Source organism: Gavialis gangeticus, unplaced genomic scaffold, assembly GCF_001723915.1.
Source record: "Gavialis gangeticus isolate Ggan-Ray unplaced genomic scaffold, GavGan_comp1, whole genome shotgun sequence".
NCBI lineage: Eukaryota > Metazoa > Chordata > Crocodylia > Gavialidae > Gavialis > Gavialis gangeticus.
Genome location: NW_017729033.1, coordinates 37,250,134 through 37,266,852, shown reverse-complemented (window position 1 = coordinate 37,266,852; position 16,719 = coordinate 37,250,134). Strand labels below are relative to the sequence as shown.

At 45.3% G+C, this 16,719-nt stretch overlaps 1 protein-coding gene across 1 annotated transcript in view; it reads right to left on the bottom strand.

The window, feature by feature from the left end:
* The window catches only part of LOC109303956 (ADP-ribosyl cyclase/cyclic ADP-ribose hydrolase 2-like), a 42,186-nt gene that overhangs the window by 6,970 nt on the left and 18,497 nt on the right, over positions 1-16,719 (bottom strand). Inside the window, 4 exon segments of the mRNA XM_019526366.1 lie at positions 2,160-2,236; positions 3,073-3,152; positions 3,656-3,791; positions 5,948-6,077. Coding sequence (XP_019381911.1) covers positions 2,160-2,236; positions 3,073-3,152; positions 3,656-3,791; positions 5,948-6,077 — 423 coding nt within the window.

The following is a 16,719-nucleotide window of genomic DNA, read 5'->3' as shown; positions in this document are numbered from 1 at the left end:
GGGGGGGGGGGACATTCTCTAAAGTAAGAGTAACAAAAACAAGACAAATGTCACTCTGTATAAATAAATCATAGGGTTATGAAAACACATAAAACCACATGGAAGTAGTTTTTTCCATTTGTCCCATCCTAGCCTGGAAGGAAAGTCCTTGTCGCAGGACACTAGGGTATCCTGCTCCTTTTAAGGGCTGGAACTGCTAGGGGGAGAGCCCCAGCTGCTGGTTACCAGGGCAGCCAGAAGGAGCTAGTGGGCCCACACCTGCCAGAGGTCAGCTGACCAGAAAGGGCAGGGCCTGGCTCGTATGTAAACCCCAGGCCAAAGGCCAGGAGGGCAGTTTTCTGCCAGCAGCCAAGGGGGAAGGAGCTCTCCTAGAGGAAGTGAAGGGGAGAGGCCTGACTGCAAGTGCAGCTTCTGGTATTGTTAAGGGACAGAGCATGCCCTGTGTGGCTCAAATTGTGTTATAGCTGGGCAGTTTGTGTTATGTTATAACCCAGGGGCTTATGTTTGGTTGTTGTTTTATAACACTGATGGTTTGGGTGAGGCTATTTGGGGAAGGAGGAGGCCTCACTGGGGGACCCTGGCATCAGAGAGAGTGTGGCATTTGGGGGTGCAGAGACTCCAGTACTGAGGGGTGCAGGGACAGGGATGCAGAGAGCCCAGTGAGGACAAGGGGCCAAATTATAATGAGACCTAGGCAAGATAATGCCAGTACCATCTGCAAGGCTTGGGGTATGGTAAAGAGGCAGTTGGAGACATGCATATAGTCCATAAGGCTGAGGTGTCCTGTGACATCTATTTTGAAGCTGGACCCACAAGGGGTCTGGGAACCCATGGGGTTCAGAAAGTCTATCAGTCCATGTCCAAGAGGACTTAAAGGCAGCCTTCATATACTGTAAATCCACCACGACATGGCGGGCTAGAACTGAGAGTGCGCAGTGGACCAAATTGGCATGGTCAAGGGGCCTTAGGGGTAACACAGCCATTCTTGGGAACCCCGTCCCGTGATTGTCCTCCATAGGCATGGTTTGTTAGACTCTTGAACGCTATCTGTGTCCGAAGGGCAAAATACCTAGCTGGAATAATTTTGCTGAAGCCACTGGAGATACATTATCTACTCACATGTAATGGAATGGTAAAATATTAAACCAGGCTTATTTATAAATGGTAAACCTTGTTGCTGCAAGAGAACATGACGGTGTCCTAGGCAGTGATTTCTTCATGCACATTGTATCATTTTGACAGGATCACTTTTTTTCTTGAAAAGAGCACTGGAAATATCTGCATTTGTATTATGTGAAATTTTCTGTAATAAATTTTAAAAACTTTCTGTCATTGAAAAAGTCTTTTTATATTCTTATACCTAAATGTTTGTGAAGGGACTGGATATGTATGAGGCATATACAAAATTGATTTAATTCAAACTATTATGGCCAAATTAGGATGTGGGAGGGAGGCTGGTTTAAAGGCTGCAAAAAATGTTATCTGTGGTTATTTGCATATGTAACTGGCTTTTTAAAAAACATCTGTTGCCTAGCCTGACACAAACTCACTTCAGTAGAATTTCTTCTTTCTTAAGTTTTTTACTTTTTAGTACTGTGCTGGGTACAAGGCTTGTAGTAAAGGTTAGAACAGACCTCTGTGATCTGATCTCTTCTACAAAGCCGGTCCCAAAATTTCCCACAGTAATTCCTGTGATGGCTGTCATTATTCTGTGGTGGGATATAATACTAGTCACCTATTCTGTGCAGCTAACCTATTTAGCTGCCTGTCTCTTTGTTCCTGACTGATTTATACTAGGCTGATGCAATTGTCAGTGGAGTATGTGATGTCTGCCTGCAGCTAATTCTATTTTTTGGACTCCCCTAGGAGTTTGAACCACATTTTCAAAGTGACTTTCATACTCAGGAGCTCAAGTCTTATCAATCTCATATAAGTACTTCTGAAATTCTTGTCTAATTAAAATATAAGAGTGACTGTGCTGCTATGGACTTCTGAGAATTATTCCTGTCCACAGGTGTGCATGGTGCAGTCCCCAAACACTTGGTGTTTTTTTTTGTTTTTGTTTTTTTGTTTTTTGTTTTTTCTGAGATCAGACCATATATAGTCCTGTGTTGTTGTTGTTTTTTTTGGGGGGGGGGGGTTGTTTTAATTTCTTTTACCCTTTAACTGGATAGGCTCCTCCTGTTGCAGAACCATTCAGCATGACATGTATTATTCCAGAACTCTGCTTTGCATACTGCAATAGAGAAGAGAAGATTATTTCTCAGACCATCCCCTATAGACTTTTTTTTAATGTAAGGTTTAGTGCTACAATTAAGTAGTCATGGCCAATGGACATGGCACTTCATCAGTGAAGACACTGCTTGCCAAAATGACCATCAAAACTGGCATCCTAGCTGGCAGCTGCAGAAGAGGATATGAATGGCTGTAAGAGGGGTGGTGGTGTTTTTTTCCCACCTAAAACTGATCCCAGCTAGTACTTGAATACTTGGCCCATGCCCAGGCATCAGAGTATCTAACAAATCTGGGGCAAGGTCAAGGGACACTTGCAGATTAGTACAAAAAGCTTTGCACTGCAACTCTGCGTTCTACTTGCTCTGCAATTAGAACAATACACAGCTGGAATAATTTTGCTGAAGTCACTGGAGAAACAGCAAAAGATAGCTTATCTAATCACATGTAACTAAATGGTAAAATATTAAACCAGGCTTATCTATAAACGGTAAGCCTTATTGCTGCAAGAGAAAGTGACAGTGTCTTGGGCAGATAAAACTTCCACTTAACTGCCAGACTAGCGTCTTTCTTCACAGCTCAAATTTCTTTGGCTTTATCTTCATGAAGAAAAAATTGTACATTTTAATACGAGTTAATGAACACTTTAAATGCTAGTATAGATGAGGCAAATGGCAATTTTAACATGTTTTAGTTCATCACGGTTAAGCTCCCCTTGTTATCATCACACTTTTCCATCCTATGCTAGATCAGGCCTACAGTTATGTCTACATGATGGGTAACATATTTCTGAGCTACCTAGAAATATGTTCAAGGAAGGTAAACTCCTATATAATTTACATTGATTGATGCAATCCGCCAGAAAGATTCTACTGCGTTATTTTCACATTCTTCTGTGGTCGGGCAGGAGTCATCTACTTCTGTGGGAAGATATATAAAATACGTAACTGAGGAGATGACAAACAAAGAAAAATCTGAAGTGGCATGAGAAGATGCCTGGATGTGTTTCTGCTTAATCACTGGCTATAGAGGCTTATATGGCTGGGCACCTGATAAGAATACACAACAGTTCTGCATCATTTCTCTGCATGTACTAGCTCTTACACTTGATCAATGACACATTCTGGCCCAAAAAGCATATACTGTACGTTGGTTAAGGCCGAGATAAAGTATGCTGTGAAACTGGATAGGATCTCAGGATTTCAGGCAGGACCAGTAAAAGAGACATAAATTTACCTTTGTAATGCCTCCAAATGAGTTCTTCAGTGAGTTGTTCAGATATAGATAAAGTGTAAAATGTTATACAAGATAGCCCTGATTTCACTGATCAGGAAGCAGACCCATACCTCCACTACAGGCCATCCACCTATCTTTTAAGCCACTGCCATAATTTTTAATCAACTTATATCATTTATTGTCTTACCAGTATTGTTTGCTTGTCCACACCAGTTCAGCAAGTCTCCAAAGGCCCCAATTAGAGTATCACCTAGGGGCATATATCGATGAGTTCTAGCTGCATAGCTACTGACTAGAAATTGGTTGTTTTCCCAGAATAGAGACTAAGTAAAGAAAACAGAATTAATTTTAAAAACTAATCAAACCAGTACTTGGGTATTTTTATGCAATGGCATTGCTATTATGTAAATGCAAAAAATATGTAAAATCACTTCTTGATATTTCTATGTATGTCAGAATCTCACAAATGGTTTTTAACATGTTACTGAGGGAATACTTCATGCTTTTGTGATAGAAACAGAATTTGCCCTTTTTACTTTGTAAATCTGGCTTAAATCTGCACTTAGGACAGAACAATCCATGCACTGGTACAGGCTGGGGACCAACTGGCTAAGCAGCAGCTTTGCAGAAAAAGACCTGGGTGTTACAGTGGACAATAAGCTGAATAGAAGCCAAGTGTGTCCCCTTGTTGCCGAGGCTGATAAATACTGAGCTATATTAGTAGGCAAATTGTGAGCATATCAAGGGAATTGATTCTCCCCTCCTATTCAGCACTGGTGAGGCCACATCTGGAGTAGAGTGTCCAGTTTTGGCCACTCCACTACAGAAAAGATATGGACAAATTGGAGAGAGTCCAATGGAAGGCAAGGAAAATGGTTAGGGGGCTGAGGCACATGATCTATGAAGTGAGGCTGAGGGAACTGGCCTTATTTAGTCTGCAGAAGAGAAAACTAAGTGGGGATTTTATAGCAGCCTTCAGCTACCTAAAAGGTGATGCCAGAGACGATGGAGCTAGACTGTTCTCGGTGGTGGCAGATAACAGAACAAGGAGTAATGGTCTCAAGTTTCAGCAATGGAAGTGTAGGTTGGATATTAGGAAAAACTTTCTCACTAGGAGGGTGGTGAAGCACTAGAACAGGTTACCCAGAGAAGTGGTGGAATCTCTATCCTCCAAGGTTTTTAAGGCCTGGCTGAAGAAAGCCCTGGCTGGAATGATCTAGTTGGGGATAGTCCTGGTTTGAGCAAGGAGTTGGACTAGGTGACCTCTTGAGGTCCCTTCCAACCATAATTTTCTATGATCCTATGAACTGGGCTGGCAGAGAGAATGGGAGACTTTGAAAAGGGAGAAAGGGAAAAAGTGGGATCTACAGAGTACTTGTCAGGAAGGTGAGTGGAAGATACGGGTGTGAGGGAAGAGAAAGCTGTGGGAAAACTTCAGTGGGATTGGGACGAGAAAAGAGGGTGAGGGACTTCAAGAAGTCCCTAAAATAGAAGGGATGCCCATTGCACCTCACAGCATCGCTACTTACCATGCTGAGGCAATTGCAAGGGACCCCTTGAATGTGCAGTCAGCTCAACCAAAGGCAGAGGTCCTCAGAGCTGTGACTGTGCTGAGAAAGTGCCAGCAGTTCTACGTTTCACCCATTTTTCACTCTTTCTATTTTCTCATTTTCCTCAAATCAGTAGAGAACTCTGGCCACTGACGCCTAGAGCATTCCCTGAAATTCTAGAGTTAGTTGGATGCGGGTGTTCAAAAATACTGGGTGCATCTACACATGCAATTAGTGTGAAGCAATAAACTTCAGAGCAGTTTGAGTCAGAGTAAACTACTCCCAGGTACAATGTCTAAATGTGTGCCCAGGACAGCAGGAATCTGAGCTGGGGCGGAGCAGGCCCAGGCTGGCAGAGGGCTTGAGGGTCAGACTTGGGGTGCAGGTGGCAGTGTCAGGTGGTGGAGGGGCTGGATGGGGCACAAAAATGTTGAAAGTGCAGAGCTGTGTGGCTAGGTGACATGTAGTAGCTTGGCACCCAGCTGGCTGGGGTGACTGGGTTCAATTTGTGCCCATGGTCAGCATCTAAATTTGCATTTAATTATAGTAAATTACCCCTATGTAAGATAGTACTGTCAGAAACAATACTATCTTACACTGGCATAAATTAGTTTACTGATACCTAATAGCATTGCACATGTAGACAGTGACACTTTACTCTGCAGCTAGTCTACTCTGCAGTAAAGTGCATATGTAGCCATGGTCACTGTCACATAGGTAAAGACTAAATCACATCTTATTTGCACTCTACAGCTGTTGGGGGACAAGAACTAACTAAACCTTTTAGTTAGTAACACACAGAGTAACTAGATCTTTAAGTCAGTAAGACAGACTGTGACTCATGATATCAAATTTGCTCAATTCTGACTGCTGAGTCCAGGAAGTGGCAGATGTTGTTGGTTGTCTCGTGTAACTCAGATAATTAGTACCTTGTTAGGTGGAATTGAGTGTTGTGACAGGTTAATAAATAATTCATAGTCTGATGGTAAAATGTTGCAAGGATCCTTGTTCATAAAAGCCTTTTTAAATGCTTCCAGCAACTCAGAACAGTTCTTCTCACTGCAACGATCAAAACAAATAGACTACTGATGTTTTCTGGAGGCAAAGTAATGATACATGCTTTGTTCAAAATCTCCCGCAAAAGTAACTACTACTACAATTATAAAGGGACAAAGGACTAAATCCCATTTCACCTTCATGTACTTAAGTGGGACATGCACACAGTTTGGTTTCTGTTTCCACCTATAGTGGAATAGGATTATCCTGTGCATGCCCAATACATCACTATTCCTGAGAGTAGGAAATCCAGGTTCTAGGCACCCCAACCAAAGGAAGTTGAACCTGCATCTCTTGCTGCCCCGCAAGGTGCTCTGGCCACTTTACTTAAACGTTTTAAGATAAATGAATGAAGGTATTAGCTAGTGAAAGGAATTTAATAACACAGGAATGAGAAATAGGGATCAACTCCTTTCCACATTCCTTGTAATCCCAACTATACAAGACATAATAGGCCATGATAGACATTACACTTTAGAACCCAATGATCTGTTACAACCTGCAACATGATGCACATGCATGGGGTTATATCTCGTTTAGGGGCCCAGTCATTGTGTGATAGCTAATGCTCGACGGATGTAGTTTAACTGAACCAGATGTAGTTGAACCCAGTTCTGTAACTGGTTTTGTAATGCCTACAATGTTAGGTTCTATCTGCATTGAGAGCTACATAGTTCATCCGCCAGGTGTAGCTTCAGAGACTCCACACTTCCTTGTTGTGGAATGGGTGTGGGTGAAGTTAAATAGATAAAACAGGTTCTGCTGATTTTGCTGGAAATGTAAAGTATTCAATTACCACCTTGGTATTTGCCAACTTGAAAATTAAAGTAGTCACTTGAGCTAGTAGGTTTCAGCAGTGGGATCCTGGACACTCCTAAAGCTAGACACTTGAGCCTCTGTGCCCTGGTCTGGAGTGAACTGGTTGTGTCTAAATGCTCTCAGGACAGAGAAATGAGAGGATTATGAGTCATTAAATCTTGCTCACTTGTCACTCCTGAGATGCCTGTATCTTAGGAAGTCAGAAGCACACATACAAACTCACTCGCCATTCACATGCTTCCAAATACACAGACACACAATAAATACATACATTTGTTCTTTCAAGGTGCACACATTTGCAGGCAGCAGCAGGGGAGGAAAGAGGAAGAAAGATGAAAAACTGGGAAAAAAACAGTCACACAAACTTCAACTAAAGGAAAGCTCTGACCTATTTGAAAGTATTCATTAAACCGTCTCCCATTTTTCAGTCCCTTTTATGCCGGTGTCAGGCTCAGATATGATCCGTATTTATCCTGCAGGAGCATATAGCAGCCCCAGCCATGGGGTGGGATTCCATTGTGCCAGGTGCTGTACGTGCATAGAATAAAAAGATGGTCTCCAAAGGAAAAAAGAACAATAAGAGAAGAGGAGCTGGGTAGGCTCAGTGGTAGGTGTGGGATGATTTCAACCCAAGAAATGAGTGAGTCTCCTCAGCTGCTGCCTGATGTGGTTGGGGGAAATTCCATGTTACTCTCTGCACAACTCCCCTGCCTGTGTCTCTGGACATGATTGGTGGCAGACAGAAGGGCTGTGCGAAATGGCAGCGTTCTGTTTCAACCAGCGTTTCCACGTTTCGATGCAACAGCATCCCATTTCAAATTTTGTTTCGATTCAAAATAGCTGTTCCGTTCTGTTCCGTCAAAACAGCAAAACTGTTTCAACATTTCACCCGTAGGATATAATGGGGAAGGTCAAAACAGGCTATAACTTTATCATTTCTGGCCTGATTTGGATGAAACTTGCAGGAGTGGTAGCCCCTTCTGAGGGCATGAGGTCCACCACATTTCAAGGAGATAGGTGCAGGGAGCTCAGGGAAACTGCACCCCAAAGTCTTGAAAGCAAAACTCATGTCATGTGTACGTGTTAAGCCACAGCAGGGTCAAAACTGCAGGCATGCTAGCCCCTGCTGAGGCCACAGAGCCTGCCAAGTTTCAAGGAGATAGATGCAGGGGTTTGGGGGAAACTATATCTCAAGCTGCGGACAAACGAAACTCATGACATGGTTAACACTGTGTGTTAAGGTGCAGCAGAATGAAAGCTGCAGGCCTACTAGCTCCTACTGAGGCCATGAAGCCTGCTAGCTGTCACAGAGATAGGTGCAGGAAGGTTCTGGGGCCTGAAAGAAACTGTTTCAAAGCCATATCTCCTAAGACTTAGGCTCCAGCCACTCCTAGATTCATAGATTGTAAGGCCAGAAGGGACCTTGGAAGATCATCGGGTCCAGCCCCCTGCCCCAAGCAGGACAGACAATGCAGGGTCAGGTGACCCTATCAGTGTAACTGTCTAGTCTCCTCTTGAAGATTTCCAGGGTAGGTGATCGCACTACCTCTGGAGGGAGTTTATTCCACAGTCTGGACACACTAGTTGTGAAGTAGTTTTTCCTACTTAGCAGGCCTCAGCCTCAGCAGGGGCTAGCAAACCTGCAGTTTTGACCCCACTGTGGCTTAACACATACATGTGACATGAGTTTTGCTTTCAAGACTTTGGGGTGCAGTTTCCCCAAACCCCCTGCACCTATCTTCTTAAAACTTGGCAGACTTCATGCCCTCTGAAGGGGCTACCATTCCTGCAAGTTGAGCCAGCTAAGTTATTTTGACCTGCCATCATTTAGAGTGGTGGGCTGAACTGAGGCAGTAGGGGAGGAGGAGGCCTCATAGGGGCACACTGCTGCAGAGGCCCCAGAGCCAGGAAGGGTGCACCTGAACACACACGTAGTCCCACAAGCACCCATGTCACGAGTTTTGGCTGCCGGCGGCCAGAGGTTCAGGGCTCCAGACAGCTGGCAGGATTTGTGGCCACAGCTGGCGCTAGAAGTTTTCACCCCCCTGTGCCTTAACACACACACAGTGTCACCTATGTCATGAGTTTTGCTTGTCAGCAGTTTGAGGTGCAGTTTCCCAGAACCCCATGCACCTGTCTCCTTGAAACTTGGCAGGTGTTGTGGCCTCAGCAAGAGCTACCATTCCTGCAGTTTTCACCCCACTGTTGCTTAACACAGACCTGTGACATGAGTTTTGCTTTCAGGACTTTGAGGTGCAGTTTCCCAGAAACCCCTCCACCTATCACATTGAAACTTGTCAGATTTCATGCCCTCAGTAGAGGCTACCATCCCTACAGGTTTCTTCTGAATCAGACAACAAACATCAAAGTTATAGATAGTTCACTGATTCCCCATTATACCCTATAGCCAAATCTCTGAATCTTTTCCTAATTGAATCGTCCAAATCCAAATCTGAATCGAATAGTTGCCTATTTGCACAGGCCTACTATTCAACATCTTCATTGATGATTTGGATGTGGGGGTGAAGAGCTCACTGACCAAGTTCGTGGACAACACCAAGTTACGGGGGAACATGGTCACACTTGAAGCTAGGCTGCAGATACAGGCAGACATAGACAGACTTGCAAGTTGGGCGGACTGGAACCAGATGAAGTTCAACGTTAAGAAATGTAAAGTGCTCCACCTGTGGATGAACAATCCCCTGCATACCTACCTACAGGCTTGGCAACGGCAGCCTGACCAGCACTATGAATGAAAGGGAACTGAGGGTAATAATGGACCACAGGATGAACATGAGCAGGCAGTGAGATGCTGTAGCCAGCAGTACTAAAAATACGCTGGCATGCATCGACCGATGCAACTCCAGCAAAACCAAAGAAGTGATTTTCCCACTCTGCTTGGCATTGGTGAGACCGCAGCTGGAGTACTTCATCCAGTCCTGGGTGCTGCACTTTCACAAGGACGTGCTAAAGCTTGAGAGAGTCCAGAGAAGGGACACCCATATGATCAGAGACTTGCATGGCAAGCCATACAAGGAAAGGCTGAGGGATCTGGGACTCTTCAGCCTGAAAAAAGTAGGCTAGGAGGAGACTTGGTAGCAGCTTGCCACTACATCAGGGGTGTGCATCAAGGGCTCGGTGAACAAGTGTTCACCGGGGCACCCTTGGGGAAAACTAGGCATAATAGTACAAACCCCTGGAAGACCGTTTCAGGCTCAAAATTAGGAAAAACTACTTCAGAATAAGGGTGTCCAAAGTGTGGAATAAGCTCTCTTCACAGGTGGTGTAATTGCCTACCTTGGAAATATCAAGAGGAAACTGGACAGTCACCTCACTGGGGTCAGCTGACACCAGCTGTCTTTCCTGCCTGGTGCAGGGGGCTGGACCCAGTGATCTTCTGAGGTCCCTTCTAACCTTACAATCTATGAATCATTTTTACCTTTCCAACGAAAACTCTTTTGCTATACATAAAGGGAGTTTATACTTTGATTGTTTCTTTATAGAGCTAAAAACTTCTTCTTTTTCTTACCTTAACACTTCCTTCACTGCACCTAACAAGGTGTCTAACTTTTGTATTAATATCATAAATGGAAGTTTTGCCCCTCCCATTGCTGAGACCATTACAATCTTGAATTGTATCTGTATGCATACTTGAATTTTCAGTGTTGGCACAATGTTGGTAGCAATAGGACCGTCTTTATTTGGACGATCTGAGTTTATGGGACTTGCCATTATTCCTGGCAGAGAACTAGCAGTTTCAATACATGTTACACTCCAGATTAAGCTTGGCCTTTAAGCATACCATCCCCCACCCCAAGGGTGATTGCTTGGAGGATGAGAGGGATGACAGGGAAACCTCCTAGAAGAATGCATTGCCTATCACACTATTGTGTATGTCAAGTGGCTACTTTCAGTTTTGGGAAATACCAGTTCCATCTGACACCTGTGTCTGTCCAGGATCCCACTGCAGAAATCTCCTAGCTCAACTGGCTACTTGAATTTTCAAGTTGGCAAATACCAAGGTGATAATTAAGTACTTTGCACTTCCAGCAACAAAAACCTGATTTATCTGTTTAACCTCACTGAAACCCACCCACAACCAGGATGCATGGAAAGAAGAAATTATAGGCTCTGGAGTTATATGTGGTGGACAAATTATATCATTCTTAATGCAGACAGACCCTAAATCAGTGGTCTCCAATCTTTTTAGCTAGGCGATCACTTTTTAAATTAAAAAACAGTCCAGCATGCAGTGGCAGCCACCACTATCCCCATGCACAGATTGAGGGTCACATGCCCCCCAGGCCTCTGTCAGGGTGCATGCAGTGGCGGGAGCCACCCCATATACCTGGACGAGCCACCAGGGCTCTGATCCCCCCCCGGCCTAACCAGAGCCCCACTTACACTTGCTCCTGCCCCAGCCTCTGCCACACTCCCTCCCTCACCACAGGGTGGTAGGGCATGGAGGAGGATAACCTCACTCACCCAAGCCAGCCTCAGTGGCAGGGGGCGCAGCGCAGCCCAGCCACATGCATCCTGCCACCATCCTTCCAGTCCTGGACTATGTCCCAGCTGCTCCACACATGCATCCTGCTGCTCCTGATCACAGAGCCTCTGACAGTTGATCTCAGTCAGGGACCTGTCAGAGGCTCTGTGATCAACCAGGTGATTGGGACCCACTGGTTGGTGACCACTGCCCTAAATCATATCTGCAGGATAGATGTTACAAAACCAGTTACAGAACCTGGTTCAAGTACATCTGGTTCGGCTAAACTACGTCCATTGAGCTTTAGCTATCACATAATGATCAGGGCCCTAAACAAGATTTAACCCCATGCATCTGTATCATGTTATGGTTTGTAACGCATTATTGAGTTGTAAAGTGTAATGTCTATCATGACAGTAGCATATAGGCTCACCGCCCTTCAATGCAAATGTGACAGGTGGGTGGGTCCGGAAGTTCTGCCCCCTTAGCCCTGCCCCCTTTCCCCTTATACGGTGTGTGGCATCACTAGCCCCGCCCCTGACCCCAGTCATTCGGTGCGTGGTGTCATCAGTCCCACCCCCACCCCAGTCACATGGTGTGTGACATCAGCAACTATGCCCCACACCCCCAGTCATGGGGTATGTGACACCACCACCACATGGTCCATGACTTCAGAAGGACAGCCCATGCAGACCCCCAAAGTCCAACCCCTCATGCTGCAAGAACCACCCTAGATCACGTGGTATAGCTATGACCTATCAGGTCCCAGACTGCTCTAGCCTGCCCTGGAGCACAGGCATGGCCTATGGGGTGACAGTGGGGTGGTGTGACCCCTCTAACAACCTGCCCCACCACCTCCAGCCAATTGGCAGGGGTTTCAGAGGCCTTGGGCCTCCCAAGAATGACGCTGAACCAATTGGAGTGGGTAGAGGGGAGTGGGATTTAGGCTGCAAGCCCCACCAGGTCTATCCATTTTCCCAAATGACCCTCTGTTTATCTGAGATGGTGCTAAGCAAGCAGGGGTGGATATGAATTCTTTCACAATGCCTGTATGCCTACTCACCACAGCCCCAAGACAGCCTCATAGAAAGCATTACCGTAGCAATAGTTTTGAGGAGGAGGCCAGGCTCCTACCCCAAATACTCTTTAAGACGCCTGCCCCTGTTCAGGAAGACCCAATGAACAGGCAAATGGAGGAGGCCCAGGCGCCCAATGCAGACGTTGAGAATTTGGAAGATGGTATCTTTGTGCCAGAGCCTGCATGTGAAGTAGAGGTCATTGCAGAGGAGAGACCGGTAACAGACTTGAAGCATGGTTGTGGGGGCTCTTAGATTTTGAGAGTAGTGGTGTGGGTTCACTTCATAGTATGTGCATGTTTGGAAGTAGCTAAGGACTTATTAAACAGCAGCTAACTAAGTCCTTTATTTGAACTCCTTTGCAGTTAGATGAAGCCTTTTTAATGACTCCAGAAAGCCTACTCACCAGTACACCAGAAGGAAGCATATGCTTCTGCAGAGACCAGGGACCGTATGAGGCTGAAGAGTTCAGAAGACAATTAGGCATTGAATCATCAGGTCCTGTTTCAAGTCAAGAACGTAAAATCTTCATGAAGTCTCTTGTGTGCGTTTCCTTTTATGGCATAATGAAATACTGTTTGAGGAAGAGACTTTTTGACCTATTGTCGCAGAGCACTTAGGTGCCCTGCTCCTTAGAGTGGAAACTGCTAGGGAGAGAGCCCTCGCAGTGAGTGGGGAGCCCCAGCTCCTGGTCACCAGGGCAACCAGAGAGAGATAGTGGCCCACACCTGCCAGAGGTCAGCTGACCAGAAGGGGGCAGGGCCTGGCCCACATAAACCCCAGGGCTGAGGCCAGGAGGGCAGTTCCCCGCCAGTAGCCATGGGGGAAGGAGCTCTCCCAGAGCAAGCAGACGGGAGTGGCCAGACTGCAGGTACAGCTCTGAGACTGGGAGCACCCCTGAGGTGGCTGGAATAATGTTATAGCCGGGTGGCTAGGATTTATGTTATAGCCCAGGGGGCTTGTGTTTTGTTTGCTGTTTTCACCGGAGGTTTGGGTGAGGCTATTAGGGGTTGGAGGAGGCCTCATAGGGGGTCCATGGCAGCATGGAGATCCTGAGCACCAGAGAGGGCACAGCGCGAGACAGGGGCTGTGGAGAGCCCGAGCGCCCAGTGATGTGCAGTGCAAGACAGGGGCTGCGGAGAGCCCAGGGAGGGCCAGGGGGCCACATTATAACAAGGCCCAGACTGAACAACATCAGTTCCATCTGCGAGGCTTGGGGTGTGGTAAAGGGGTGGTTGGAGCCACACATAGCCCATAAGGCTAGGGTGCCCCAAATCACCCATTGTAGAACGGGATCCACAAGAGGTCCAGGAACCCACAGAGTCAGAGAGTACAAGACCGTGTCCAAGACAACAAAAAGGCAGCCTCCCTAATTTATATCTTGCCATCAAAGATGTGGCAGGTGAGAATCGAGGGTGCCCTTTGGGCCAACCTGGCACGAAAGGGTGCCTTGGGGAGATCACCGCCATCCTACAGGACCCTGCGCCGTGACACCTATGTTGGGGGTGCACATATGACCAATGTAGAATGCTGCATAGATCCTTTCCAATACACTACACTGGCCTCTGTCTGCATGGCCATGTTTATGTTTTTGGAACCGCAGACCATAGAGCTTCTTCCCCCAGACAACTATCACAGACAGAAAAAGAGGTTTTCAACCCCATCTATCCAGTGGCTAATGTACATTTTGGAGGAAAAAAATGTTCAAATTTGACATGCCTTACCAGGTGGCGAATTTCAGGTAGGCCCCTATTTTTTAGATGGCTATGTCAACATTGATGGGGAACCTATGGTGTTTGAATTTAAAGAATGTTTTTCCACAGTTGTGTCACTTGCTACAATGAGAGAGACCAGAACCCATTGACAGGGACTACCTTCGGGTTTCTGAATTATCAGGCATTTCACAAGACCGATTATCTCAAGAGAGAAGGGTTTACCATTAGGACCATTTGGGAGCATGAGTGGAGGGCTCTCTTAGAATTGGATGGGGAGCTGGCAGATTTTTTAAACAAAACCCTGCTGCCTTCTTCACTGGTGCCTAGGGATGCTCTTTTTGGGGGGAGAACTAATGCCATATGTCTATATTACCAAACTAAACCCGGGGAACAAATACACTATTGCAATTTTACCAGTTTTTACCCCTTCATAAACAAAATGAGGGAATACCCTGAAATCATTCATGACAATTTCCAACCCCTGTCGAGCTATTCTGGAATAGCCAGGGTGAAACTGTACCCACCATGAAACCCTTTTTTCCCTGTGCTACCCACCAGGGTGAATGGGAAACTTATGTTCACACTGTGCCATCTCTACGTGGAAACAAGACAGCAAAAGTGCGACCACACTGATGAAGAGAGGGCCCTCCTTGGAACGTGGTGCACACCAGAACTGAATAAAGCTATCACCAAGGGGTACAGAGTAGCTCAAATTTATGAAGTCTGGCATTTTGCCGAGAGCTCTAGCACCCTTTTTTCACGGTACGTAAAAATGCATCTCCGACAGAACCAGGAAGCCTTGGGTTACCCCGCCTGGTGTACCAACCAAGAAAAACAAGAGAGATACATGGCCAATTCTTTGCACAAAGAGGCATGAACTTATGGCCAGAGCATATCAAACCCAACCCCGCAAAGCACCAAATAACAAAATTGTTTCTAAATTCTTCGTGGGGTAAATTCAGTCAGAGAACCAACTTGCCCAACATCAGCATCGCTAGAGACCCTGAAGAACTCTTTGGCTCCCTCTTTCCCCCCGCCTATGAAATTTCATCTTGCAACTTTATTGATGATGAGGCAGCCTGAGTGTTTTGGAAGCACGCCAAAAAATGTTACACCCTCTTGGGTAACACAAACATCTTTATAGCCTGTTTCACGACCGCTTATGCACACTTAAGAGTTGTACAAGCTGTTAGACAGCTTGCAAGACCAGTGTCTGTACCACGACACAGATTCTGTGATATTTGTGAGCCGTGAGGGAGATTGGAATCCCCCGCTAGGCGATTATTTAGGCAAGCTCACCAGCAAAATCCCACCAGATGACCGCATCACAGAGTTTGTGTTGGCTGGTCCAAAAACTTACGGGTACAAGTTGTCTGGGGGAAAGGTTTGCTTGAAGGTCAAAGGGATTTCCCTGAATGTGGCCAACAGTGAAAAAGTCAACTTTGAAACCTGGAGAGATCTTGTTCTAGATTATGGGGCAAACCTTGCTGGGGGACACTCCTAAAACAATCGTGATACAACAGCGCTGTATTGTCAGGAACAAAAGGAAGTGGATGATAGGTATCAATGCCTTGAAAAAAACGCTGAAAGTCGTTTATGACAAAAGGGTCCTAACAGAAAACTTTAACAGAGTGCCCATGTAGGGGGGATTTCTTCATTGCCAATCTTCATATTTAAGTTGGCTGGGAAATCTGGATGTTGACTTCAATTGGAATTAGTTGGGTATTGGGCTGAGAGGAAAAAGAATCATTATTGATTACAGAAGTATATTTCAACTGATATTTTAAAAAAGGCATTTTCTATGTGAAACACTTCCTGGTGCAGCATCCTGGAATATTCAACATTTAGAGTCATATTAACCTAAATCACTTTAAAAAATATTTCCTCCATCCTTTCTTTTGGCCTGTGTAAATATAAGTTACAAATGTATATATTTGTTAAGCTAGAATACCCTTTCTGAGAATTCAAAGCATTTGATTTTGTATATGCTGAGGGTCGACATTTAACACCTGTACAAAATGGGACTATTATAAAGAGAGCAAAAATAGTAGGCAGAGATGACACTGCAAACATCTACTGCAGATGCAGAGCCTGAGTCTCTAGTGTAGGTCATTGGAAGCCCAGTCAGTTCGCTAGCACGCCTGTCTTTAATTGTTGCCTGATACAGAGGATGATTACTGTAAGGAAGAAAGAGTATTTATTTATTTTACACCAAAAGTTGAAAGTAAGCCTCCTTCATCTAAAATCTTGCCAATTTTTAGGAAATGAAGCAGTTAATGAAGCTGAAGAATATATGATCATAATGAAATGAAAGTTGCATACGTAAAGTATTAAAGAAAATTTAAAAAAAGAAAGTTTGAGGAATGTTTTATGTGGCCTTAGAAGGTAGATTCAGGCTAGATATCAGGAGGTGCGACTTCACTGTCAGGGCGGCTAGGATCTGGAACCAACTTCCAAGAGAAGTGCTGGCTCCTACCCTGGGGGTCTTTAAGAGGAGGCTAGATGAACACCTTGCTGGGGTCGTTTGACCCCAATACTCTTTCCTGCCA